The 27,170-nt window shown below is 38.7% G+C and overlaps 1 protein-coding gene across 2 annotated transcripts in view; it reads right to left on the reverse strand.

The window, feature by feature from the left end:
• MED27 (mediator complex subunit 27) overlaps nt 1–27,170 on the reverse strand; it is a 95,347-nt gene that overhangs the window by 51,112 nt on the left and 17,065 nt on the right. For both annotated transcript variants that reach the window (XM_086625106.1, XM_086625105.1), the window contains exon 3: nt 6,984–7,114. In XM_086625106.1, coding sequence (XP_086481232.1) covers nt 6,984–7,114 — 131 coding nt within the window. The remainder of the gene's footprint in view (nt 1–6,983; nt 7,115–27,170) is intronic.

The raw sequence follows: 27,170 nt of genomic DNA on the forward strand, positions 1-27,170 counted from the left end.
ATTTTCAATAGCTGCTAAAATTCATTATGATCTGAATTTCTCAGCACTTATCTTCCTGTAACAAAGCTGTCAAAATAGTGGTTTCCTGTTTGCTCATTATCCTCTATTATATCCTACATGGTTTGAAAAATTCACTTGAAGACGTTGCTATTTTCAGAAGCAATGTTGTAGGTGGCAGTTTGAATAGGTTTATATTATTCTTTAGTCTTCCTTTAAAGAAACTAAATACTACATATACACTATTTGTATTCCTTTGAAAAATTTTAGGGGAATGCATGCCATGCAACAGCATTGTTGCATCACACCACTCCACCACCGCTCTGTTTAGAAAAGAATGGAATACTAAGCCCTGAAACGCACGGTATGGATTTTATAATTGAAATATATTTTCCGCTAGGGAACGGACAAATGCTCACAAAACCACCTGCTCAATGATCACGATCCTTTTCAGCAGAGGTTACTAAGAACTAGTACTCCACCTAGCTAGATTAGCTTTGGTAGTTAAAATACCAATATTCGAAGGGGGAAAGTCAGTATTTTGGACCCTCTGTACAAAATTATGGAGCTAATTAAAAAGCAAGACAACTAAGTATTTAATAAAGATTGATCATATACAACAAAAAGATACACATGGGCAGGAAAAAAAAATAAAAGAGCAAGGAACCAATTAGTTAAGATTCTTTAAAGGAAAGTAAGTGTTATTTAACAGGCTGATGAAATACAATATAGAAAGTTTTAAAGAGACTTTCTATTTAGTTGAATCAGGTGAAATATTAGAGACTTGAGTATGAAAAGAATCTGCAATATGTGCACATAAACTCTGAACGCACTAAAATCAGTATACCAGTTAAGACACCAAATACTAAAATTAATGTTCAATCTACATGGTACACAGCTGCAAAGTAATTAAACCTATTCATGTAAATATGATTGGTTTCCAATATAAATAACTGATTTTTCATCTTTTTTCTTCATATAAAAAGGGATTAATCTGTAGAGCAAAAGGGTCATGTACTTCAGCAACATGTTCCTGTTGCACTGTCTTGCTCAAGCCAAGTTAAAGGAATAATGTGAGAAACTTAAACACCAGCAGGGATATTAAATTAGCTCCTAGTATTGAAAGTTATTGGAAACTGATCTCTTCCTTATTAATACAATTCCCCATCATGTACAAAAAGATATCTCCATGTTCCAGAATGCAAACAGAGTTTTAATCTTTAATTATATTCTCAACCTCAACTCTTCGGGAGAGAAGTATAGATGTGGGCCTGAGGATTATTGCTTTATTACATTATCATCTCTGTGGTATTTAATGAATATTGATACTTAATGCACCTTTGCCAGTAGGGGGAAAGAAGAATTTGAGAACTGCACAAAAAAATTCTGATGACTCTTCTCAAAATGGAAAAATCCAGCCATGCACTCCGCTCCTTCACTCTTGAACACTTCCAAGAAGAGGCCCAAATGTTACGGTGCCGCTCATCATACTGAAGGGGATTATTGCAGTGACAACACTTGCATGTTAAATAATCACATTTCCCAGATTTCTATACTAGATGTCACACTCAACATCAGATTCTTGATTTCAAAGCATGAATCCCGGACGGGATTTCAGACCTCTGTAACACAGTGAGGTCAGATTAGACAAGCATAATTTAAACATACGGTCTTAAAAACCACAAAACCTATGAACATTTATTGGCTTAATCATGCTTTGCCATCACCTTTAGAACAACCTGCCTCTTTCTTTAGTAATGAAAATCCCTGAACCTAGGAAGCAATTAGACACTGTTTATAAAACAAAATGCTGAAAAAAACCCTTTTCCTCCAAAAACTCTTCGCAAAGGGCTCGTCAGGATTTTTCTTCATGTAAAAATGATAAATTACACACATTACATTCCAAATAATTTATTCTCGCACATCTGATGACTGGGTGTATAGTTTTTACATATATATATACACACACACCCCCCTTTCAGTTAAGCATTAAAAATAGCAACTTTTTTTTGGAATACTACATCACTGACTGTTTTAAATTAAATTCCTTCCTTAAGACTCAACTTGTGTGTCCTGAAGAAAGCTCTAGAACAAATACAACAGAACCTTACAGTACTAGTTATACGACAGAATCATTAAAACTGATAGTGCATTAATGCTACAAAAGAACAACACTTTGACTATGCTGGTATTGACTGAAGCTCCAGTAAACACAGAGTTTGGGATATCTGTAAATTTATTTTCCAAATCCAGATGAACAGATATCTGCTGAGCCAGCAAATTAAGCTTTTAAAGGAGACCACTCACTAAAGAGCATCTTTTGCTAATGTAGCTCCAAAGGACGGAGCAAGTATGGACTTCTTTTGAATATATCCATCTTCTCTAGAAGAAGAATCCAGATGGATTGTGAGGTGTAGAGAGCAGAATAAAGACCGCCTCCATTTCACCCAGAAGAAATGACAGAAACAACTTGGCCCTCCTGAGTCTCCACCCAGCACTCTATCCTCAAAGTCCTGATCATCTTCTAAAAGAAAAATTATCTTCACAGTTTTTTGTTGCTTATTTATCTAGAAGAATATCATAGGCAGCCCTGTCTTCTTTTTTTTTTTTTAATAAAGGAAAAGTAATTTTGCTGGTCTGCTCCTAGCAACAGAGTACAAATTCACAGAGATTTTTACTCAATCTATGACAATGTTTTCTCTGTCAGGTTAGGGCATACATCAGAGCACAAGAGATTTACAAGACAAGATGAAAAGCCCTAAAACAAAAAATTGGACTCTTTTACCCAAGCCTCTCTGTCCATTGAGTCTGAAGTTGTCAAACAAGAACCAGACTTCCACTCGTTTATTGTTTATAAGGTGCTTATTTCCCCAAACCTGCAATGTCACAACAAATGACCCCAAAAGGCACAGTAAAGGGCAAGAGTCTCAGTACCTTTTGTGATGAGCAAGTTCTTGTTCTGGCAATTTCCTTCCAGACAGAGAAGATGGATGAATAAACTGGGAGCACTGAGAAAGCCCCACACAACAAAGCTATCAAAGTCACAAAGTTTTCAGCTGAGATCCCTAAAAATTCCCATCAATACTAACTGACCCTCTTACATGTGCCAACGAACACAACTGCAAGAAAAAGTCAACATCCTGTGCTTTGTCTTTTCTTTCTTCCTCCTCATCTCACAGTGACTCACTGTTGTCATTTTCCAGCTAGACACTGACACACCAGTCAGTTAGGCTCTCAGCAAGGTGGTCCACTGGCAGGGACTGCCTCCCTGGGCTCACTGCTCTCAGCCACCCCAGATTCTTTGGGGTGCAGCGTTCTGCTCCCACAGAGTCACGGAGACAACTTCGTAACTGGGCATTTGCTTCTGAGATGTGATGTCAAGCACAGAAATACAAGATTCATTAACTGCATCGATTACTACATTTCAAGACGAAAGAACAACCATCGTTTCTTATCATATTTATTTGTTTATTCCAAACCAGAGGAAGCCATCCTGGTTTTCAGAAGGGTGGCATGTATATGCTTTCCTAGTCACTTGGAAGGAGCTGACAGCTTTCAGCACTTCAGCAAACACTGCTTTGAGATTCTGTAACAGAAGGAAGGAACCAGCAGCCAGATGAGAAGCATGTGAGGGAACGCATCTATTAGCAAGTACAGGGAGATGTCTTGTTAATAGAAGACAGAAGGAGGGACAAAGCAGGGAGAGAAAGAAGCCAGCAGTTAGTCATTTTCTCGTACAGATACATTTGGCTAGAAACGAGATGCATATCAACCTAGTATTCCTTTCTGCACTTTTGAAGTGCACCAGTGAAAATCAATACTGAAAAGCAAAACTGAACACCAAAAGGCCTCTCTTCAAAACTGTTCGGCACCCTTAGAAGCCCTCAGATAACAAAAACAGTGAGAAAATGAAGTTTCCTGGTACTGGTTGCATAGGACAGACCTTCCATTTTTAAAAATACCTTTTTGATTCAAAATTGCAGCTGCTGTTGCAGATATCTTAGTGAAAAACTAGAGCTTCTCCCCTCCAAACCAGAGCACATCAAAAGCTGGCCTAAGGCTGGCAAGGGACAAATAAGTGGGCCCACCAAGAATCAGCTTTGCCGTTAGCAAAACCCTTTCTCTGGCTCCTCCTGTGAGCACAAAGTAGGAAAAGATGGCTGAGCCTCCAAGACAGGCTGAGACGGTTTGGGGTTTGAGTTTTTTTGTTTGTTTGGGGATTTCTGTTTGTTTGTTTTTTGTGGGGGGTGTGTGTGTTTTAAAAAAAGCCTTTTGGAGAGGAAAGGAGAAGAAAAAGCAGAGCAGGGAAAGAGAATAAAGGCTCAAGGGAATGACGAGTTGACACAGCACAAGAATCAAGTTTTGTATCTCCACCCTTCTGAGAAGACAGACCATTTAGATATGTTCAGTCTGTGGAATAAAACTCAAGTCTCATCATAGCAGTAAAGATCAAAGACATGGATTTGCAAGATAACTACTCAGTTTGCATCACTGCCATTAAGAATGTAACGTGCAAAAGCGGAAGTTACCCAAGTAGTTTCTTCAAGGAACAGGAATATAAATAAATAGATCAGTAACATGCTCACTAATGCTTTCTTTAGCTTGAATTACGATATGTTTAATATCAAACTATCTATAAGCAAAATCTGCATAAAAATAAAAGTTATTAGAAGATGCTTTGTCCAAATCATCACCTACGTTTCGTCTTGAGCAACAGTATTTTCTGCATTCCTTTGCTGGCTGAAAAGATTACTGCAGTGTTGCTATTTGCTCCAATCTGCTATCCTAAAATGACATTTTGGCACATAGCCAGTTTTAACTACCTCCGTTTAAGAAAAGCTCAAAATAATACAGCTGCTCTCAACATTTAATATGTATTTGATTCATAGCACATTGTTAGTCAGCCCAAAGACTTGTCACTGAACTTAATTTTAATAGCATACATCAAAGCAAAAAAAAAAAAAAAGACAAAGAAATAGTTGCCTCTTTCTTGACTAATCAATAAAGCTAAAAAGAAATAAAAATCCCTGAATTGCCATGGGAAAATTAATATGCAGTATGCCCTTTCAAAGAGATATGTAGTTTTGCACCTGGATGTTTTCTTCTTTTGCATTTTATAGAGAATAATGAGGGGAAAAAAAAAAAAAGAAAAGAAAAAACCCTCACAGCATGATTCATCATTATTTGCATGAAACTACAGCAAAATCAAGATATTAAAATCCATTTACCATACTTTTTTTTTTTTTAATTTGAATACTTTTCATAAGTCTTTTTATAATATGCTTCTGCCCTGTGTTGGAGACATGATATTGAGCTCAACAGGTATTTGATTTGACTTCATGTAACTATTATTCTCTTCTTAAGGCACACCGAGATAGCAAATAAGGATAAATATGGAAAGGTCAAAAAGAAGCCAGAGGAGGAGACCAGGGACAGATAAAGAGCCAGCTCAGCATAAATGTATTTTCCCTGTGAATAATGCTGGAAGTGGTAATAAGATACTGAAACATAATTCAACTACCAGCTAAAGTTTAGTTACCCCACTAAAATTTCATTCTATCTGCAAATTCTAGGTAAATACACTATTGAAGGAAAATCACCTGCAGATAAAAAGACACACAACACTTTTAAATGTGTACATTACATAGCTCATATTAAGATTTACACAGTTGCAACTGTCTAAGTACAGACTTTCTATGCAAAAATAGAAACTAGCTCTTTCTCTCTCACTACAGATATTTCTAACAACTGGAGAAGCCATGATTAAGAAGGGAAAACCCAAAACATTTTAAGACCTCTGAATAAAAAAATGTGACAACTGGTATGACAGTACTTCAGTTTATCGACTTCTTAGAGAAGTCCATTTCAAGCTCCAGATAAACCTGATATCGCAACAAAGGAAGAAAACTAATTAGCCAGTTTGTCACAATATATCCCTGTTCTTCCACAGATATAGGAGAAACAATACATGATTTTCAAACCTGTAGTTCTGACAGATCTGCCCTTTTAACCATTCTTCTTCATCTGACATATTGGTAAAACTATAGAACATTTTATGGATTCTTGAATTAGCAGTCCTTTAAAGTTAATATACAAGGGGAAAGCTCTGTTGACTCTGATTTTTTTCCTCATTTCATGTAAGGAAAAAAGTCTAAACTTCCTTTGATTCCTTCATCAACTTAGGCCTATGGACTGGTGACAACAGGGACTTATTATTACAAATTTGAAGTTTTTTATAGCATAGTGTTTATACATCAGTGACTCTTGTTGTTCTTTGAAAAAAAACCAAGCAGTTTCCACAAACTACAAGGATGCTCAGTACAATGAATAATTGCTCAGCACTTTGTTTTCTACATAATAATCATTTTCTTATAGGTAACTAAATATTTTAAGCAGTTTATTAATTTATAAGCTTAGTTGTGGACATTTCTGTGTTTTTAGCATCAGGACACAGACCGCCTGAAGTGTTGATACTCTGTGTCCTCGAACAGTTTCTAAGTGTCCTCATAATTGCTTGTCACCTGTAAAAGAGGTTTAGATCCAACGCAAAATTAACATATGGTGAACAGATGGACCAGAACAGACGTTTGTCGAGAAAGTACTCACACCAAAGACTTTTTGGCTTCAGCCCTTTAGGACCTTCAGAAAAGTCCTACTTGAAGCTCCAAGTCATACTAATCAGGGGAACATCATTCCTCAATGACAATCTCATGTCGCAAAAACTTTTATGACCTGCTACAAAGAAGCATCTTTGCAACTCTTCTGTTGTCACAATGAGTCCATGAACGGAAGAAGTCAAATACTGTTTCCATAGGATACCCCACCCACCCAACAAGAACAATTCATCTTGTATGAAACAAAAATGCAAGCACAAAGTCACTATTAGGGTGATTTAAAAAAATAATAATTCCCATTAAAAGTTTTTTTTTTCTTTAAAAAAGAATCCCCCCCACCATGTAAGCTCTTCAAAATATTCCATTACTTACTGAGGAGGTAAGACAAGAGTTGTTGGCTGGGCTTTTGGTCTGCGCTTTGCAGATACTCCCATCTGGTTGGCTGAACGTTTCAAAGACTGCTGATTCAAAAGGCCAGATGCTAGCCCGGCATGGTACTGCAACTGGATAATAAAAGACATATATATTAAAACACACACCACTGCAGTACTCTGTCTATGTCAGACCTCTACTATCTGTACCATCTGATTCAAATTACAGTCAGTCTGTAAGTTAATGTACGGTATTTCATATATATTGCTTGGATGGAAGACGATATGAACAAAAGCATATAAAAAAAGTCTGATGTGAAATAGGTATAACAAGGAAATCATGCTATAGGGCAAGTAAGATGATGAATCAAAGTCTTCCTCTCAAGTCCTAACTCTCCTGAAACTTGGGCTTGCTTTTAAACATTAAGACTGTTTCTCCTCTCAAGGGATCAAGCATTCTTACCTTTTGGAAGCAGATAAGAGGAAGAGAGATGCAACTTCTACACTGTATAAATCAGCTTTTTAGAAATAACACTCATCTTTTTTTCTTTAACATAAAACCACAAAACATTCACAAAGAAGTTTCTACCACTGTAAAGAAAAATACAGCCTTTAAAATACCTGCTAGCATGTCTCCATAGCATTGCAACAGAAAGATCCACACTCAGTAGCTTTCTCCTCTAACCTTTTATTTTACTTGCCAACGAAAGACAAATTTGAAGGACACAACATGAATCTGCAAGATTTTGAGTGCATTCCCACTGCTCACAGATTTAAGAACAGCTACAGTGCTGTGTCAGTCCTGAAACCAGCTCCAAGTGCAACAAGTTAAAAGCTCACCTCTGAATATGTTCAATTTATATTCTTAATTTCTCATATTCGAAGAGAAGGTGGTGGGGAAAAAAAGCTCAAGATTCAGTGTCAGACAAACGCAATTTCCCTCATAGTTCTTGTCCCGCATCAATGTGCTCAATATTTGTTCTGAAAAAAGGTGAACTGTTAACAACTCTAATGCTATGATCTGTGTATAAAAAAAAGTTACAGTTGGAAGACCATGACTTACAAATATTCAGAAAATAAAGTGGTCTTAGGTAAAGCTATTCCACAAGGTACAGGGTGAAAATGAGGGAAACAAAGCTGGCTCAAGTGATCTACTTGAAAACAGCTATTAAAATGAGTGAAGCTATCCCGTGAGCCAGTCCGACTCCAACATCAATGCTCAGAGCATCCATAAGGCTTTTTAACAGGCTCCTGATTCACTTGGCTGCTTTGTCACGAGATCTCGGCCGTGGCACAACACGAAGACACATCACATTCCTAACGGGAAGAGAACCGCGCTCTGCCGGGGATGGGGGGACTGCATTGCCCCAACAGCTCTGCTCAGACCCACGAATCCTGCTCAAATTTCTTTTTCTCTGACAGATTTCTAAAATGAGAAAAATCAATGAGAGCAAGGGACAGCACATGTTTGAAAGGCAATGTTTCAAAGTGTCAGGGGCTTAGTTTTCAATCTTCACTACCAGAATGTGCAGTCAGTGCAATACACTGGGAATTAAAGGGAAGGACTGCTCTGGCAGAAGACCCCTCTGACTCCAGGAGCAGGCTTTTCCCTTTTCTTCTTGCATCTTATTAGGAGCAGCCCTCCTTCAGCCATTTTGTGCTGTTGACACCCTTCACTTACATCCACTGTGCAGAACGACACTGCCAGGTATTTCAGGTAAATAACATCAGTTGGACACTGGTTCAGAGACGACGGTAATCACAGGTGCTAATCAGAGATGAATATTAAATGCAACCTTTTAAAAACATTTCATAACCTCCCAGCTAGTCTGACATTTAGTGGTCAGGCAAAAAAAAAAAAAGAATTAAAAATAAATAAATTCTAAAAACCAGTTGTCCTTGAAGGCTGACTCCCAGTGATTAAGCTATTTTTACTAATTATAAGTATTTCTTTACAATCTACCTTTGCTCCCAGGAATGCAGATCCAACTGTCAAAATCTATAAGGGCCATTAAATATTTACCAAACCATCCTTATAATGGGAGAAAAGGTCAAAGTTAATAAACTGACAGGCAGCTTCTGTCCAACTTGATTTATATATTATTAAAGTATCACATACTGTATTGCACAGAATGCATTCCTTTTTGGGGCGGAGGGGTGTTAACTGAAGAGACTGGGAAATTGTTTCTTAATCATTTGTTTTGAGGAACAGAAACAAGACTGAAATAGTGCCAAAGCAGCACCACCAGCATGAAAACCGCAGCTGGGAGATTCAGCGGTCCTGATGGATAATAAGTGTGCCATTCAGTTTTTTTTTCCTCTTGCAAAATAACCACCTTTGTCTGTCAGCATCAGCCATGACAGCAAATTTCAGCTCAAAACGTATCAATTCCCTCAAAATTTTTGTTTACCAACAAGAGAATGCCATTTCCTAACATATTATCTTCTCCTTAGGGAAGTCACATCAAATACACTGTCAGAGGATATTATGGGTGCGAAAAGGCTCACGCAGGGAAGCTGACATGAGCTCACAGGACACAAACCCTCTGAGGGTTAATAAACACACAGAAACCGCATTTAGCTCAAGAAGTCCCTGAGCCAGAGACTGCTGATGCCTGGAAAAACATTGGGGAGAACATCACATACAGACGTGTGCTTACAGCTACTGCTGGAGATGAGAGATGGTGCGACACGAGCCTTCGGCGTGAGCCAGCAGAGCTGCTGGGTGTTTCAGTGTCTGCAGAGGGTGGTCCACGCAGGTCTAGGAGACCCTGCGACCCAACGCAGCCAAAGTTGGGCACTTGTGGATGGTCACAAGTGCCTTCTGTAAGTGTATTCCCAACGACTTTCCCTCCGCTTTTGACTACCGTGCTCATTCAAACCAGCAGAACGGTAAAGAGCAACAGCTTTATCCACAAAGCATGTTAAATACTCACTGAACTCGAGTATTGTGCAGCACCAGGTACTACTGCAAATCGCTTCTTGATCAGTCGCTAAGCAACTCCCTGTCGTTCAGAGGCTTTATTACAGCAAGCAGCCATGTCATAGAATCATAGAATCACAGAATGGTTTGAGTTGGAAGGGACCTCAAAGATCATATAGTTCCAACCCCCCCGCCATGGGCAGGGACACCCTCCACTACACCAGGTTGCTCAAAGCCTCATCCAACCTGGCCTTGAACACTTCCAGGGATGGGGCATCTACAACTTCTCTGGGCAACCTGTGCCAGTGCCTCACCACCCTCAGAAGGAAAAATTTCTTCCTTATATCCAATCTGAATCTCCCCTCTTTCAGTTTAAATCCATTACCCCTTGTCCTATCACTACATGCCCTTGTAAAAAGTCCCTCTCCAGCTTTCCTGTAGGCCCCCTTTAGGTACTGGAAGGCTGCAATAAGATCACCCCGGAGCCTTCTCTTCTCCAGGCTGAACAGCCCCAACTCTCAGCCTGTCTCCATAGCAGAGGTGCTCCAGCCCTTGGATCATCTTCGTGGCCTCCTCTGGACCCGCTCCAGCAGCTCCATGTCCTTCTTGTGTTGGGGACTCCAGAGCTGAACACAGTATTCCAGGTGGGGTCTCACAAGAGCTGAGTAGAGGAGCAGAATCCCCTCCCTTGACCTGCTGCCTACACTATGGACATGTCTTTCAGCTTTGGGGAATTCCAACTGGTTTATGTGAAGCTAAGCTCTTTACTTTCTAATGAAATATTCCTCTGTAAAATTTCAACAAGATTGATCTTTTTTCCCCCAATATATGCAGATAAAACACAAAATCTATTTCAGAAAACTAAGGGAAAACAACAACAACAACAAAATTATCACACTTAGCAGCTAGGATATACACCAGTGCCAACTCTACGTAAAACTTGTACAGTTTTATGATGAGTCTCATGATAGCTGATATTTTTCTTAAAACTGTGGTTTCAAGTAGATGTGTAAATTCCACATTTTAAAATCAAAAGAGACTCTAGCTCTCAAGGACGTAGGAAAAGTACTGAAAACACTTCAGTTACATACAAAAGCTTTACCTGAAGGTAAATAAAAACAGAACTTGCATTATTTTTAAATTTCATTATTTTTGAGATTCATTATTTTTCTATGTTAATGGCAACATGGCCTGTATTTTCTAGAAGAAATATATTTTCTAGAAGAAAATATTATCACTAATGTTTAACAAGTGCCATAATTCACATTTTCAGTGTTCCTGAGTATATGAAAACTACAATCACATATTAACGGCTCTCAATCTTCCTCACCAAGTGAAATACACGTAACAGAGACAGCACTTCAGAGTCACTTTTCTCACAGTTGAAATTGTAAGGAGGGCAATTTCTTCATTCGCATAAGATGTCTATGGCTTTCACATGAACTATTTAAACAGAGAACTTGTATTAGAGAAATACAGACTGGATTTAGTTCCAAAAGCATTAATATTTTTTAAAAGTTAACCACATAGTATCTTTTATTTATTCTACCTTGGTGACTCTCTTATCAGAAACAAGGCAACACACTCCCTGAAACAATCAAAACAAACAAAAAAAGAACCTCTCCATCCCCTCTGAGAGATCACACTATCTTCTGCCAAGGATTTTTAACGTTGGGAGTAGACAGAGAACTTCTGCTACAGCCAAAGGGCTCGAACAGAACAATGCAGCAAGGCCCCTTCGTTCCGCAGGAAAGCACCGACCGTATCGCGACAGATTATATTTTGGTCTGTAGGATTACTCTACAGAGTATGCTATGAAACTACAAACATGTATGCAGTGCTAATTTAAAACTTTTAAAATTAAAGCTTTATCATTAGAATCATGCTGGGTCTAAAGGTCTTTCGTTTACATAATTCATGGGCTGGAGATTTTGCATGTGCTGACTGCTGACCAAACAAGTCATTACACTCCACTTGCTTACAGGGCCATTTAAAGTTGAAAAAATAGGTTGGGTAGGAAGAAGGCAAGAATAAGGGAAAAAAAAAAAAAAAAAAAAGAAAGCCAATCACTTGGAGCATTTACAATTGATGATGTCAACTCACAGTTGCATATTAAATTTACATATTACCACCATTTAACGCTTTTTAAGCACCAATAGGTTTTCTTTAAAAAGCGAAATCAGAAGAATGACTTTTCTTTGGGATCACATTACCCTGTTGGGATACTTTTTCCATCTTCATGTAAATACTTACAGCCTACATACATAAAGAGAAAAGCATTTTCTCAGAAATAGAAATAGGTAATACAAAAAAAACCCAAAACTACACGTTTATTTCCATTCTGCCAACAAGTAGAGTTTTACAGAAGTGGCTGACACATGCTCGCCCATCGTGGAATTTTCCTGAGTTCACTATAATTCCGGTGAATACACGCACATTCGCCTCCTTTTAAGATGCACAGTACTTTGCCCCTCATCATTAAATTATTTCTCCCTTGCAGCTAACAAGGGATTTGTCATTATGATAAAACTCTAGTCGTTCTTTTGAAAAGAGCACTGAGCAAGCAAGCAGGGCACTCCCACAGTTTCATCTCTGCAGACTAAAGTAGGCAAGAGAGAAATTACACTACCTTAATTGATTATTTTTAAGCTTATCTCAGATAATGAGGCTGGTTTGGAAATTCTTTTTCTCCAAACAATGTTTGATCATTTCAAGATAGCTGAATTCTTGACTTGGCCAAAACAGCATCAATAAACCAAAAGAGCAGTCTCCAATTTATTTACTCATCATTTTTTGTCTTGTGGAACTGGGTTGCAGACTTTTCAATTAATAGGAAAGCTAGACATTGTGCCTTTGCTCTAGTTTACAATTTAATTAGGATACTTTGTTCTATTTTTTTTTAAAGCATTTATGCCCCCCTAACTCTTTCCAGTTTACAAGAACATTTAAGCAGCAAATACCTTTCCATGACGGGAACAAAGGCTAACCCATTCTATTCTTTTTTAAATCAGTGTACAAAAGTTACTGCATCTTTTCCTAAACACCCTGATCCAACTAAACTGAGAAATTAATGAGCTCCCAATTCTGTTAAAAACCTCTCACAAGCAACAGCTCTAATTTGCATTGCATTGAGATTCACAACCAGGAGATATGGAGCATTCTGAGAACATCTACCTGCACGTGCCCCTGCACCACCAATCCTGCTTTTCCCTTAGGTCTCTCCTCCTCTCTCCCAAAGCTGGAGAGTTGAAAAGTAAGATATTTATTTTTATATATATATATATACACACACACACACCAGTAAGAAATGCATTGATACATATCCCTGTTTCTTTTAACATCTTGTCTTCACTACATCTTTTATTCCATTGTCTTTGAATTCCTATTTTTGCTGAGAGCACTGTTTTAATTAGTGTCAGATTCCAGCTTTAAAGTGTGTTCCTCCCATACTTTTCTTTCTACAACATTGAAGTTCTGCTGATGAATGACTGCAACGTTCCCTCACTCCAATACTGCTTGCAAGTCTTTGGCTTTTTACCCTGCAGAGATAGCAAATCTGGTGGCACTTTCTTCAAGGAATTGGTCAAAACATCAGCATTTGCATCCTTGCTGCCAATAAAATTATTTGTGCCATTCTAAGTCTCTGCAAAAACCACTACTCCTCCTCCAAGTTTGGTTTGTTTGTTTGGGTTTTATTTGTTGAGGGTTTTTTTGTTTGTTTTTTAAAGTATTCTGGAATCCATTTAATAGTTACATCAGTGACATAGTCTTGCTTTTTGGATAATGTCAACACAAGGGGACACTACACAGCCAGCAGGCTCTGAGGTTTGATAGTATTTGATATGGATAAAGAGGCAGCATAATCGAAATCTGAGGCTACACACTGCCTTATTTACCTCTTCAGAATAATACCTGTATTTTATCCTTAAGATGTTTAGAAATACTTCCGGGTGCTCTGAAGGGCTTGAACATAAATGTTTCCTGAAACATAATTAAAGGAAGCGGCATTTTATTGGATATACAACTACATAACAGAGTTACAAAATGCAGAGTAAAATCATTACACTGCATTCAGTATCTAAATGACAAAATAAAACCATGTGCGCTAACAAACAGTAGTATTTTTGAGTAACCCTGAGCTCAAGGGTAGTAGTTGGTGCAGAGGTCCACCAATACAGAAATGGTCTCAGTGTCACTCTACGTGATATATTCACACTTGAGTGTTCATTTAATGGATTTCACTAAAGACCCAAGAAATGCATTTGATCAATATTTGACAGAAATCTTCATTTCTTTTTGACAAAAGTACTATCTTTGCATAGGACAAATAGCAGGCAAAAGCAGCAGGGAAAAGTCATCATTAAAACTCAAAACTGAATAAGGACACAAACAGTGTCTTCCCCCAGTGCTGCTGTGCTCCCTCAAAAAGCCATCAGAACTCTGAACTGAAGACATTGCTCTCATGCTAAAATTAATATTTTCTGAAGCCCTAGACTAAATCTTTGGTGTCAGGGGCTCAGGTGGCAGCTAAGTCAGGATAAAGAATGGCCTGCTGCCTCGGTGACAGGGGATGCTCAGGTGCTTATATAAGAAATGTGAAGATACTTTAAAAGTGAGTGGTAGAATAAAGGGCTGGAATCAGCCACAGAAACACTCTTTGAATTGCCTAGCAGCATGCCATGATTTGCAGCACTGTGGTTGGGCTACACTACTATAGTGAAGTACTTTTCAGACAAATAAAGACATGACTACTCTTCTTCCATAAAATGTCTGCAAGGTGCAGCTTATGTAAACCCAACTAGTCCAGCTGCACTGTCAGACAAAGGGGAGCGACACGGCTAAAGAACAGATGAGAGGGAAATCTGCTCACAGATAAGCAACGTAGCAGTAATGATCCTGGCTTGCGCTGGGGCTGCTAAATTTTTCTTCCCCCCATCTCATTAAATTTAATTATTTTAATGTCTATTAAATGCCTTTCCTTAGCCTTGATCACTTGCACAATAATTAAAATGCACAGCATACCTGGACTAGCAAACACCCTCACTGAGTATCAGACAACAGCCAATGGGTCTTGCTGTCAGCAGACGGAAACCTGCCTTTACTCTGCCTCCCGTGGCCTTCCTGAAGGGGAAGTTGTACTCCAAGACCAGAACTCCAGCACACACTTCATCCCGACGCAGGTGTGCCATGGGCAGATGGATATACTCTGCCAAGCTGCAGGGGACATCGCTGCTCTCTTCCACCAGAGGTTATCACACTGCTGTGCCTGCAGAATGGTTTGCACAAATACGGTTTAAACTGAGCTGAACCTACCAAATCAGGAGAGAATTCTTCCTGAAATGGTTACTTTCACTAACATCCTCTTTCTTTACCTCCAGCAGGCATCCCGAAGCAATGCTGCTGGGAATGCTAATTTCTAGCCTGCTAGCAAGGACAAGCAATTAAAGTTTGAACCAGAACAGTTAGACCTGGAACAGAATGTATGTGGCCTAATTCCCTACATGAACATTCCTACTATAGCTTCAGCATATTCATGATTGGAAGAATTTATACTCCTTCCAAGACAGTATAAAGTGACCCACAGAAAGCACTCGTACACAAACAATGCCAACTGATAAAGGTCACTTAAAAATGGTTAGAGAAAGAGGTTTCAATCCTCACCCTCTCTTGTAACACACATTTTTGCACAGACAAAGGCTGGAATCAACATAGGTGGCTGGAATTTAGAGATCAGCTGCATTCTGGAGGATGAGCATCAAAAAGAAGCATCGTTTCCCCCTTTAAAACGTATCGCATTCAACACGGAATGGATGTCTCTAGAATACTCACTGGAAAGATGTCCATAATCACTGCACTTGCAAGCAGAATGCTGAAATGTAACAGTCAACAATATCTGAAACTCTTTTTTGTCTCCACAAGGCAATTAAAAAGAGCTTTTCTGCCCTTACTCAAGCTTCCTATGTTCAAAAATTAATGACATATCCGAATCCTGTCTTCAACCTCACATTGACTTTTGCGAGACTGAACAATCCTGCTGATCCCCAACAGCAGTGTGAGCTCTTCCTTCTCTGAGAAGTTTCACTGAAAATTTTCTCCAGTTAAACCAATATTAAACATTAACTAAGAACTCTAAATTGAAACTCAATTTTTTTTTTTTTTTTAACCTTTCAGAATAGCCACTTATGGCTTACAACACGGACTTTCAGGAATTTCTATCTGAAACAGGACACCAGACTTAGGAAAAAGTTAGCTCTCTGCATTTAATTAGGACACTTACTTGAGAAGCTGGATAATCATAAATCAGCAACCCTTGCCATTTGTACAATGTACCTCTACGAGGTAGAGAAATCATCTTACTCAATACTGCTAGAGACTAAAATTTATTTTATGACGTCAGCTTGTGCAATACACTATTGATAACAGCAACATATGGCCAAGCTTTATTTTCAAAGAATAAACTCTCCACCCTTAGTGATTTTTGAATGTCTCTACTTTTAGACAACCAAGCTGTAATGCATCAAAAAGTCCACTCTAGAAAAATCAGTTTAAAAGATATTCAAATTAGACATTCAAAAAATAGTTAAACATTGATAAAAGTCTTAGACAAATTATTTCTTTAGACTTCAAAGAGTTAAGTCATGAATGCTTTTAGGAACGAAAAAAGAATCTATCAGGTTTGATTGATAAAAGCGTACCTTTTAACTAAGACTGAAAAAACTGAAGACTGGCAACATTTTTTTCCAGAATAATATGCTTCCTCTGCTTTTTTTCAGCACAGTGCACATAAATCAAAGAAATGTTAAAGAGGTCTCATACATCACAAGCTGGCATTTCTAAACTATTTACAAAATCTGTAATAGTCATGAGGATGGAAAATACTGAAGTGTGACCAGCAAAGTTACTGAAAGAAACAAAGGCAGTTCGACCAGCCCAGCAGTTAATAAAGGCTAGAAACAACTCTTGACTGTAGAATTTAAAAGCACTAAACCAAAACAACCCTGATAATGCAGGGTTACAAAAAGCAAACAGGACAGTCTATCAGCCAAAACAGAGAAGGTGGATTTGAGCCACATGCCTGTTCCACTATTAAGCACACGGTTCTGAAAACAGATAAAGCAAGAGCTCTGATAAGGCCTGAAGTGTGTACAAAAGCAGGGCTGACTCTGCACCTGCAAAAAGACAGCCCCAAAAATACCAGTGACTCCAGTGCTTAGCTGCGTATCCACCAAATTTTCACACCCCGACCTCCAAGCATACAACAGGCTTATACAGATGAGGTTTTCCTCAACAACTTTTACAAATGAGAATCTCATCTCCTCTTCTGAAAGGAAAGACACGGATTATGGGAAGTTTATCTGTCCATCTGTTGAAGATGTCACACTCTGCCTAGAGAGTGCAAAAAGCACAGAGATGTTTTACAACCAAATCCAAAACTTACTGTAGTCTGAACTAGTGGAAAAGCCATATGCTTTGCAAAAACACCTCTTTTGCTACACATTTTTTTTTACCACACCACAAAGAGTAACAGTTCAAAAGCTGCTGTAATCTTTATTTCTGAAAATAGATCATATTCTTACTCTCATCTGCCACACTCGGCGAAGCTAAGCGACCAGAAACCAGAAAAACAAGGAAATACTACACCACACGACGAAAGCTAAGAGAGACACACTCCACTGCAAGAAGTTACCCGCGGTTTCCAGGTGAAACAGCAGCTCGGAGATCCCGAGACTGGGAACAGGATGATGCGCCGAACGCAAGGGTTTGATGGGATGGCATGTAAAGCAGTTTTACAGTTTTCTGTGCCAGTGCTGAAGACTTCCAGTGGGAATATTTCAGATGAAGCCGGGGAATCTCAGAAATATCTTTAGGAGTAAAACAAATGGAATACACTTCACGTTATTTTCCTGGGAGCTTATGATGACATTATAATTAACTCAATTACACCACAAGATTAATAGCCTTTAAAATGCTCCCAGTCATTCATTACAGGCCTAATTAAAACTCTTTTGTTGCTAAGCCACCAAGAAATATGAAACCACTTGCTAACTAACCATATATAAGTATACAAGGTATTATTTTTATGATGCTGTTTGTTTCCATGTTCATAACACAGTGAGCAGTGTGGTTTGTTTTTAAAAAAAAATATCAAAGGCAACAAGAAAAATGGACAAGATGCCACTTTAGAAGCTTCAACACCTGCAACAGCATATCAACTCGCTACAGCTAATCAGTTTATTTCTAGTTTTGCTGCAACAGTTAAGGGCTTCTACAATAGCAGATGCCTTTCCTCCCACACATCAATTAATTTGCAAATGCACTCAGGTTGTAGAAATAATGAAGTGCTGAATGCTTTTCTATTGGCAAGTTTTGCTGTCAGGAGGTGGATGCTGTAGGCGAGGTGCTAAAATGTGCTGCTGCTATATGCATGCCAAAGGAAAGACATGACACATGAAACTTGGTCAACAGCTAACAGGGCACATCAATTATCTTATTTACCCCTCTCTCACTGGAAGGAGAAGGAAGAAATCCTCTCCAAAAGTTTTTTATCGTATTTATCTAGGTATTTCTAACACACAATTTACAGTGAGATCTGAGCTTTTGTGCTTACCCAAGAAACATTTCATATTTGAAGGCTAACATACAGGAGGAGAAAAGTAGTGTTTTTCCGTATACTGTTACGCATGCTAAAAAAGTTACATTAAAATTGTTAAGGTTACAAATGAAGAATGTAGTAACTAGGAAATCCTATTGCCTAAGCAATCTAAATCAGTCTGCTTGTGCTAAGGATTCAGACTCTGATTACGTGCTTCTTTCCAAAGGACCTCAAATTACCACCGTCTGCAGGACCGCATGGATGAAGAGGCAGTTATTCAGCATCCATTTTCGTGCACAGAATGTTATTTACAGTATTTCACACTATGCCCACACTTATCTTCTGAGAAATCTTGTACGATACTCTTCTGCTTTATCTTGCTTCTTTACAAATAATGTTAAATTTACCTTCAGAGATCTTATTCCACTCATGCTGGGTGTGGATCTGAAGAATCTCAGATTTTTAAGAACACTCAATGTTTTTACTACTTACTATATTTGCAGCACAGTTCCTACAGATAATAACTGCAGTCAGGTGCTCAACAAGTCTTCGAAGCAGCCAGAAAAGGTTTTAAATCAGGTCATGGCAAGGTTGGAATCTCTATCCCCACTTCTGTCTCTTGAAACAAAGGAGTAGTTTGTTGCAGTTCACCATTACTCCCTGTCTTGATCAGCCACTAATTGCAACCAAAGTGCATCTTGCCAGCTATTCTCTGAAAATAAGTTAAAAACTGAGATTCTGAACTTTCAAATTAAATTCTATGCTTTGGAGGACAGCATGTTCTCATGGATACAGACCCTTCTCATTTTGAGTCCTCAAATTAGAAGGCATATAGTTAGTAAGCCCAGAATTGGGGGTGGGAGGGGGAAGATTTACGTTATGGTTAAGAGCCTGGACAGTTGGAGCTGATCCTCTCCACAAGCTTCCTATTAATATTAAGGAAATATTAAGTCAATCTAAAAGAACCTTTGTGGACATTTAGTCCTGCCTCTTACCTAATTCAAGTTATTTGTACGTTTATAATTTAGTAAATGTAGATAGAAAAAAAAGAATATGCATATGTTCATCTTGCAAGTCTTCCATGGAAGGCGAGTCCCATTCTATTCCTCTCCAATTCTTCCAGTGCTTAATTACCACCAGTGTTTAAACCATGCACCTCAGATGTAGTCTGAATTTGTTAAACTTCTATTTTCAATTATCGCTTTTTTTTTTTGTCTTTGCTTGTTCTAATGAAGAATCCTCTTATCCACATTTTCCTCCTCAATAAAGATGTTGGTACAAAGCAAGCGAGTCATCCATTATCTTTTCTCTTGTGAGTGAAATAAATTGAACTTGTTTGATCATACAGAAGGAGCATAGGAACCCAAATGCTTTTGATCAGTCCTCACGTCTCTCAACTAGAAAACTCCAAATTAACAGGCACCTAGACAAATGGTAACTAAGTAGTTTTACAACAAAAATAATGCTTAAAACCATTTTCAAGTGTTAATAACTGAAAATGTTATTTGTACAGGTACTAACCGGTAAGGAAATTTGCTGTTAAAAATAGATGATTTTCTGCTTTTTAAAATACAGAGTTTTTCAGGCTGACCTTGTCCCTTTTAAATTTTTATACCATCTTCAGTTCCAATTTGAGATTTTCATATGGGGTAGGCAAACCTTCTTATGTTCTATATTAAATGCAAGACACCTTCTTGGCATCATCTGCAATATTAATAATATAACAGTACCAATTTCAGGAGCAGCAATGTAACATCAACACACGCATACCTACACAAATAGAATTTAACCATGTAAATCACAGAAATCTTTAATACATTACAGGAAAAAAAAATTTTAAAAAGCAGGTCTAAGAAAGCTCAAACACCATCTGAGATTTCCTCTTTTGCCATACAAACACACGACCTTGTCATGCTTCACGAGGTAACACCAACGTAGCTGATGCAAGAAAACATATGCTTCTCTCTATTGGACTCAAAATAGGAATAGAGGGGGAAAAAGAATGATACTAGGGCCAAATCCAGGTTTCTGAGGGCTAGACTTGCAGCTGTCACTGTATTCAGCACAACACGCCCCCTCCCACGCCAGCTCTACAGTACTCCTCTCACTAATTGCCACAATAGAACTTGAAAAATACTTTTTGGAAACTATAAACACTACAGACTCTTTATTTAGCTGGGAATTTGTGCTGATGCTATCAGAAGAGTTTTAAGACTTTGAGACAGCCATTTTTAAGTTGCTGTGGGACATAGTTAAAACCACAGGAAAACCTAAATGATTAATTTTTATGGATTTCAAAGGAGACTGACATACATTTGACTTTTCATGCATCGGCTTGCAGGCACCCTTCAATAACCCAATTACCACTTAAATGTCTTCCATCTAACCCACAGACATTTCAGCTCCTCATTGAAATCTGGACATACCTCATTGCTGTATCTCGATAATCACCAAGAAAATCTTACTGGATCAAAAACCAGCAGTTCATCAGTACCCCAGTTTAAGGCAACAGGTAAACAGGCACTCCTCTCACTGCTTTGTGGACTTCATTATTAATGAAGTAAAAACTGCAGACATCAATCTATTGCTTCAGGTGGCCATCATAAGAAAAATAAATAGAAAGATAATGTGGCTGGCCACAGTGGCTTATCTGGCACACTTACTGGAAGGTAAATTGAGAGCACTAATGACCACAGTGCAACAAGCCAGGTAATAACATTGGACTGGAATAGAAAATTCTTCTACACAGCTTCATCTGACCAAAAGCTGTGTTTCCTCTCTCAAATCATGACAAATTTCTGCGATTGTTTCACCTACTTCACTCTTCTCTGCTGAAGGCCACGCTGCCAACAAGTCCTGAGGATATACTGGTCAGAACGAATGGCCACTATCGGCCTTTTGCTCTCTTTATATAGTGTATATATATAAAGTATATATAATGACAAGTGGCAGAGGCAACACTCATCCCTGCCGTACCTCACAGCCCGACTGAAATAGCAGCAGCAGCTTACGAGGCTTCAGATGCTACGGAGATACAAAGCCTTGAGCTAGGTCTGAGCTGCCTGACATGGTATCTGAAATACAGAGAGAGAAGTGTTCTCCTTGCTGTTCAGTTCATTTTACGGTATATTATTCAAAATCACTCCTCCATCCTGGGCTGGAAAACTCTGAAGACCAGCTGACCTAAGGGAATGGCACCGAGTTCCCTACACACAGTTTCCATTGTACCAAAATTTCAGTACCACCCTATTGTGAACTGGTATCCACCTCATCTTATCAACTGCTTCCCATAAAATCACACCGCACTCCAAAACTTGCCACTCCCAAACCGCCGCAAAATGCTGTTCCCTATATTCTCACTTATTCTTGCCTTTCTCACCCCAAAAACCAAAGCAACTCCTTCCCCTCTAACAGCTTTGAGCCGCCCAGAAGCAAGCACCTTACGGAGCTAAGCACACCCTGGCGCCCATCGCTGCGCCTACGGTGGGTGCAGCACATCAGAGAACTCTTGGAAATGACCAGTTTAGCCTGAACAGTGAATTGAGAATGTAAAAGCACATTATACATACAAGAAAAAAAAAACCTATTGCATCTTCTTGTTCCTAAAGATAGACGAGGAAATTACATTTAAAAAACTACGCAATTGTTATATTACAATTAGGTTTCAAAACAGACACAAGCTGATAAATTCAGCATTCAGTTTTCCAAAGTATCCTTAACTCTTCAGCAGCGCACAGACTTACACAGCCGAAAAGGATCTTTCTGCATGAGATCATATTGCCAGCAATATGACAAACTGGTGTGCATTTAAGGAAACTGGGGCGATGGGGGAGCAAAATACTGCTTTTCACAAACGATGATATTTTAACTTGTTTCTATCACTTCTCTAGCTACAAAATCTTTTGTAAATGAGGACACTACCTACCTACATCCCAAACTTTATTTTATCAAGTCAATAATTCAGCACCATGAACGACCGACAATTCGCTCAACTATCGCTTTTGCCCAAGGCATTAAAAAAATAATAAAAGAGCAAGGAAAACTTATAAATGTGCTGAAAGAGCTGAAGGCTTGCTGCTGGCACACTAAACAAACAGGAACAATTGAAAGCCACGGAGCAGTTAGTGATTTATACTACTGAGCCTAATGCTTGGACAGTAAAGAAAACAGATGGCTCTGCAATATGGAGATGGCTCCACGAAAAGCAGTCGGCACAGGGATGCTGCCGTAACGTCGTGGCAATAGTTTGTCTGGTTGTTGCAACAGCCACAGCAACTGAATTGCATCACTTCAGGATATACAACAGAAGTAAAGGAGAGCAAAACAAAACAGAATTTCCTGTTACATTACGGTACATTCCTTGACAAAGCATGGTCTAGCTTAGGGAGTTTTTGGACAGTCTTGAATAGTTCTGTGCAAATAAATGAGCCTAATCCACATGGCACCAGCAATGTTCCTCTTCCTGTCCCGTCCCCCTTCCAGGAATTCCGCATCATACTGAACGGCTGCGAACGTCAGCTATTTAGTTCTACTTTTAGCTCTGCTTTAAATAAAAGTGTGATGAGTGAAAGCTGCGTAATGAAGGCTCAAAACCATGGAGATGGCACAGACTGCAACTGGGCAGCCTTACCAAGCTGTAAGAGTTTTATTTTTCATTTTTCCTTCTAGCACACTTATTTAATTCATGGAATAAAACCAAAATTTGCCAAGGGAAGTTTCCAACTACATGCTGGAGCAGACGAGCAGCTGGCTGGTTTCAAATGGAAGTCCTGTTTCGGACCTTGAGGACATACTCAGAGGCAACGAACTCGCAGTGCACAAACACACAAAGAATAGGTGAAGGAATTCTTGACAAATGTGTTGAGGAACTCCAACTAATTCGTTTTCTTTACATATTACATTTCAAGGCCATTGTGACTAAGCGATATATGAGTCACATGAGGACTTTTAATAATCCAAAAACCTAACCTGCAACCTATCAGAAAGACGACATCATTATCAACTCTTTGGCCATAGGAACCTCTTAAAACATATACATGCTCTCTAGGGAATCAGAGCACAGATGAAAACATAGGTTTAAAGCCAAGCATAAGATTCTTCTTCCTCTGCAACTTTCAAATGACAAACCAGGCTGCTTAAAGGGCAAGGTCAGTAGCTGGAATTAACAGAGGAAGCATCATCTTGCCCTGCACACCAGGACAGGCGATGCCGGTCAGCAAGAGATTATGCTGACATATTCTCTGTTTTAGCAACAAGACTACTTTAATTTAAAAAAAAAAAAACATTAAAACAAGTGTTTTACTGTAGAATATGTCTATTATTTTTCTTAAATCAAAACTCACTTGACACAATTGCTGATGCTGGTATAAGGCAGTGGAAACCAACGGCCTCAGCACGCAGTTTTGCAATATGACTTAGAGCCAGGGAACTTTTGCCAAAGCATCAGCCTTCCATGCCTCTGAAAAGTTTTCCAATTCAAACTTTCCACAGTTCAGGAATTTGACTAAAACAATCTCCAGGTATTGTTTACTCAATACCATTACCTATCCGTGTTTCCTGAAATCCAAATGTTTCCCTATGAGGCTGCAACAACCTCTGGAATGCAAATGCCATCATAAATTCTGTTGAAGGCGAGAAAAGTGCAACTCGTTGCAAGTAAACACACCAACAGATACACCTTGTTACAGACAATAAAGAAAAAAAGCAAAATAAATTGGTCGGAAGCATTTCCAAAGCACATGGATCGTGCACTGTCTGTCTGAACACGGATGGAGGCGTCAGCTCAGCACTGCTGTGGAAGAAGTCAGCCTTAAAACACAACTGCACTTGTGTTCAGTTTGTAAAAGGAACACGAAAGCACAAGTTTATTATCATTCTCAGTGACCAACCAAATATTATTGTTCTTCAAAGTAATAATCAAGTAAGAAATTGAAGTAAGCTTATTTTAAGGAAGGTGCTTTCAAAATACATGTCTCTTCTTCCGGACTTAAGCCTGATGAGAACGTTGTACAACAAGAATTAGAACAGAACCTGCAAACTAACTACCAGCACATATATTCACAGCAGCATTTTTCCTGCCATGACTGCTGCTACTTGTATTGCTCTTCTCAAGAAAGCAAACAATTAAGATTGATTAAATTGCTACTTTGCTTAAATAGCCTTGATAATAAAGGTATTTTTCTTTCCCTTTTCTAATGGGTATTTTACATTGGCAACCATTGGATTCTATATTAAACTGGTTCACTCAAAACAGCAATCTGCTGCTACAATTACCAAACTGAAGAAAGAAGAGACACTAAAGCCCTGTGATTTGGAGGGGAAAAAAAGAGGATAAAAAGGCATAAAGTTCCCATGACACTATAATAATCCTACTGACATTTTTTTTTACCTTGCGAACTTCCACATAGCAGCATTCTTTTATAACCTGACAATTCCCTGTAGCTTGAAGACTTCACAAACGTATCATGTATTCTTGTTTTTAACCTCTCTGAAGTCTCTGCAATCATGTCTTTCTAACTTACTGATCGGGATGACATGCAACTGCACACATGAAAACAACAATCACATCTCCAGTACCCTACACACACTACTGCTGCACTTTAGAAAAATCATTGTTTCTATAAATATCCTTTTAATGAAGACAGACATCATCAAGGGTTTAAAAAACCAAAATTAATAGATTTAAGCAACTCACAAGGAAACAAAAACCAAATCAGCCAGTCAAAGCACTGTTTGACTTCCTCAGCCCCTGGGAAAATCGCAAAGGATTTGCTCCTACTCTGAAAACTATGCCTGGTCCATGATTTATTTAAACAAAAATATTCTTTCCATATTTACCATAAGCGTAGTGTACACGAGACATTAGTTTCCCAGACTTCACATTGTGGCTGACAAAGCAAAATTCATACCGAAGTTAGAAGGCCATCAGAGCAAGAATTTCTGAAAAAGGCCACCTTAAATAAATGCACAATAAATTTGTCCACAGTCCACTCAAGCAGAGTCTTCAGCCACTGCTGTATGTCAGTGTCTATTTTAAAAGCAGGTCATGGATGCTTACAGAAAATCCACAGACCCTTGATTTCTATACGTCCGGGAATTACTACATTTTGCAAGTTAGCACATATGAAAATGCACTAAGGACAGTACTCTCTGAGTTAATTTATACTCTGGGAGTTCTACTACAAATAACCTTTGTAAAACAGTTAACACACCCTACAACAGATTTTTTGGGGGGGAAAGCGACTCTTAAAAAGAGACATCTTTCCATGTACTGTTAACACAACAAAACCCTTACTATAGCATTACCATCATCAAATATGCATTTACTAGCTACACAAAATCATAAAGTTACTTTGAAATTTGTTTTAAGATTAGCTAAAAGCATTGGCAATGCAGTATTCTCTGATTCAGGAAGTTTCCATGCCATTAAAGTCTATTCCTTTTTAAACACTTTTTCTCCTCTGTTGCTCTATGGAAGATCCACACAGAAGGACAGCAAGTCCATCAGCACAGGAAAAGAGCAAAACATAACAATGAACAAAGTCCTATCAAATCAATACAGCAGTAATATGGCTCATGAGAGAAAAAAAACTTGAAGAATAATGTGTTTTGGTTTATCAAATTAAATCTTCTTTTTTCCCATCAAACCCTCTTTCATTTCAGGACTCCTTTTGCTTTGTTGCAGGAAAAATGAATTGTATCAGAGCAGGTGAATGTTTTATGTCCCTGCTGCTCTTAGTTCACGTAATCTGCTATGGCAAAGCAGTTGTCTCATTTGGGTTGTTGCAAAAAAATTAACAAGAGATTTATTCACTCCTGTATGCAGATATAGTTGCCTATCACATGGAAATATAACTTTTAAACACCCTATTTACAAAACATAATACTCCGAAGCCACTTGGTCTCCATGGACATCTGTATAATACCAAGCTGCCGCATAAAACACTACTAATGAGATGTTCTTTTGATTCCCCACAACCAAAGGTCTCCACCCATTAAGTGGGTTATGGGTGTCTCTCTTCCACTGCGCATTGAATGGACAGTATCATCCCTGGGTCCCTCTTGCAACTGAACGGATCATCTAACGAGACAGCCAGACTGCAGCTTTCCTCCCAGCCTTCCCCTGAACATGACGATTCTTTCTTCCATTTCTGTGGACTGTAGTGGACTCCTCTCCACTTCAGGTCTTCCAGAGGGAAGGTATTGGCTTGGAGGAAATACAACTAACTAGCTCCCTCATCGACAGGAGAAAGCAAGGACGTTGACATGTGCCCTTTATTGATGCTCTAGCTGAGTAAATTAAGATGTACAGGGGAAAAGCAAGGAGCACCAGGAGCGGGTATACCACCCAGAAAAGCATAGTAGCAATTTTATATCTTCCTCAATCTTCCTGAAATATGATTACAGTTGACCTTTAAATCTAGTAGATCAACTAATCAATTCTGCTGGAACAACCCTGTATATGTGATCTAAGAGCATACCTACACTTAAAAAACTTCCACTGGCTGCCTGGCATAGCCATTTTATTTTGCTGTAAAAGTTACTGAGATTTGTCTGAATTGATTTTACTTGCAAGAAAAACACAACATCAAAACTGCAGCATCAGCAGACACCAAAGGTCTTAGCTTCTTGCAGGATGAATGCAATATCAATAATTATTAGGATGTATTCAT

This window comes from Tauraco erythrolophus, chromosome 22 (genome assembly GCF_009769465.1).
Source record: "Tauraco erythrolophus isolate bTauEry1 chromosome 22, bTauEry1.pri, whole genome shotgun sequence".
Lineage (NCBI taxonomy): Eukaryota > Metazoa > Chordata > Aves > Musophagiformes > Musophagidae > Tauraco > Tauraco erythrolophus.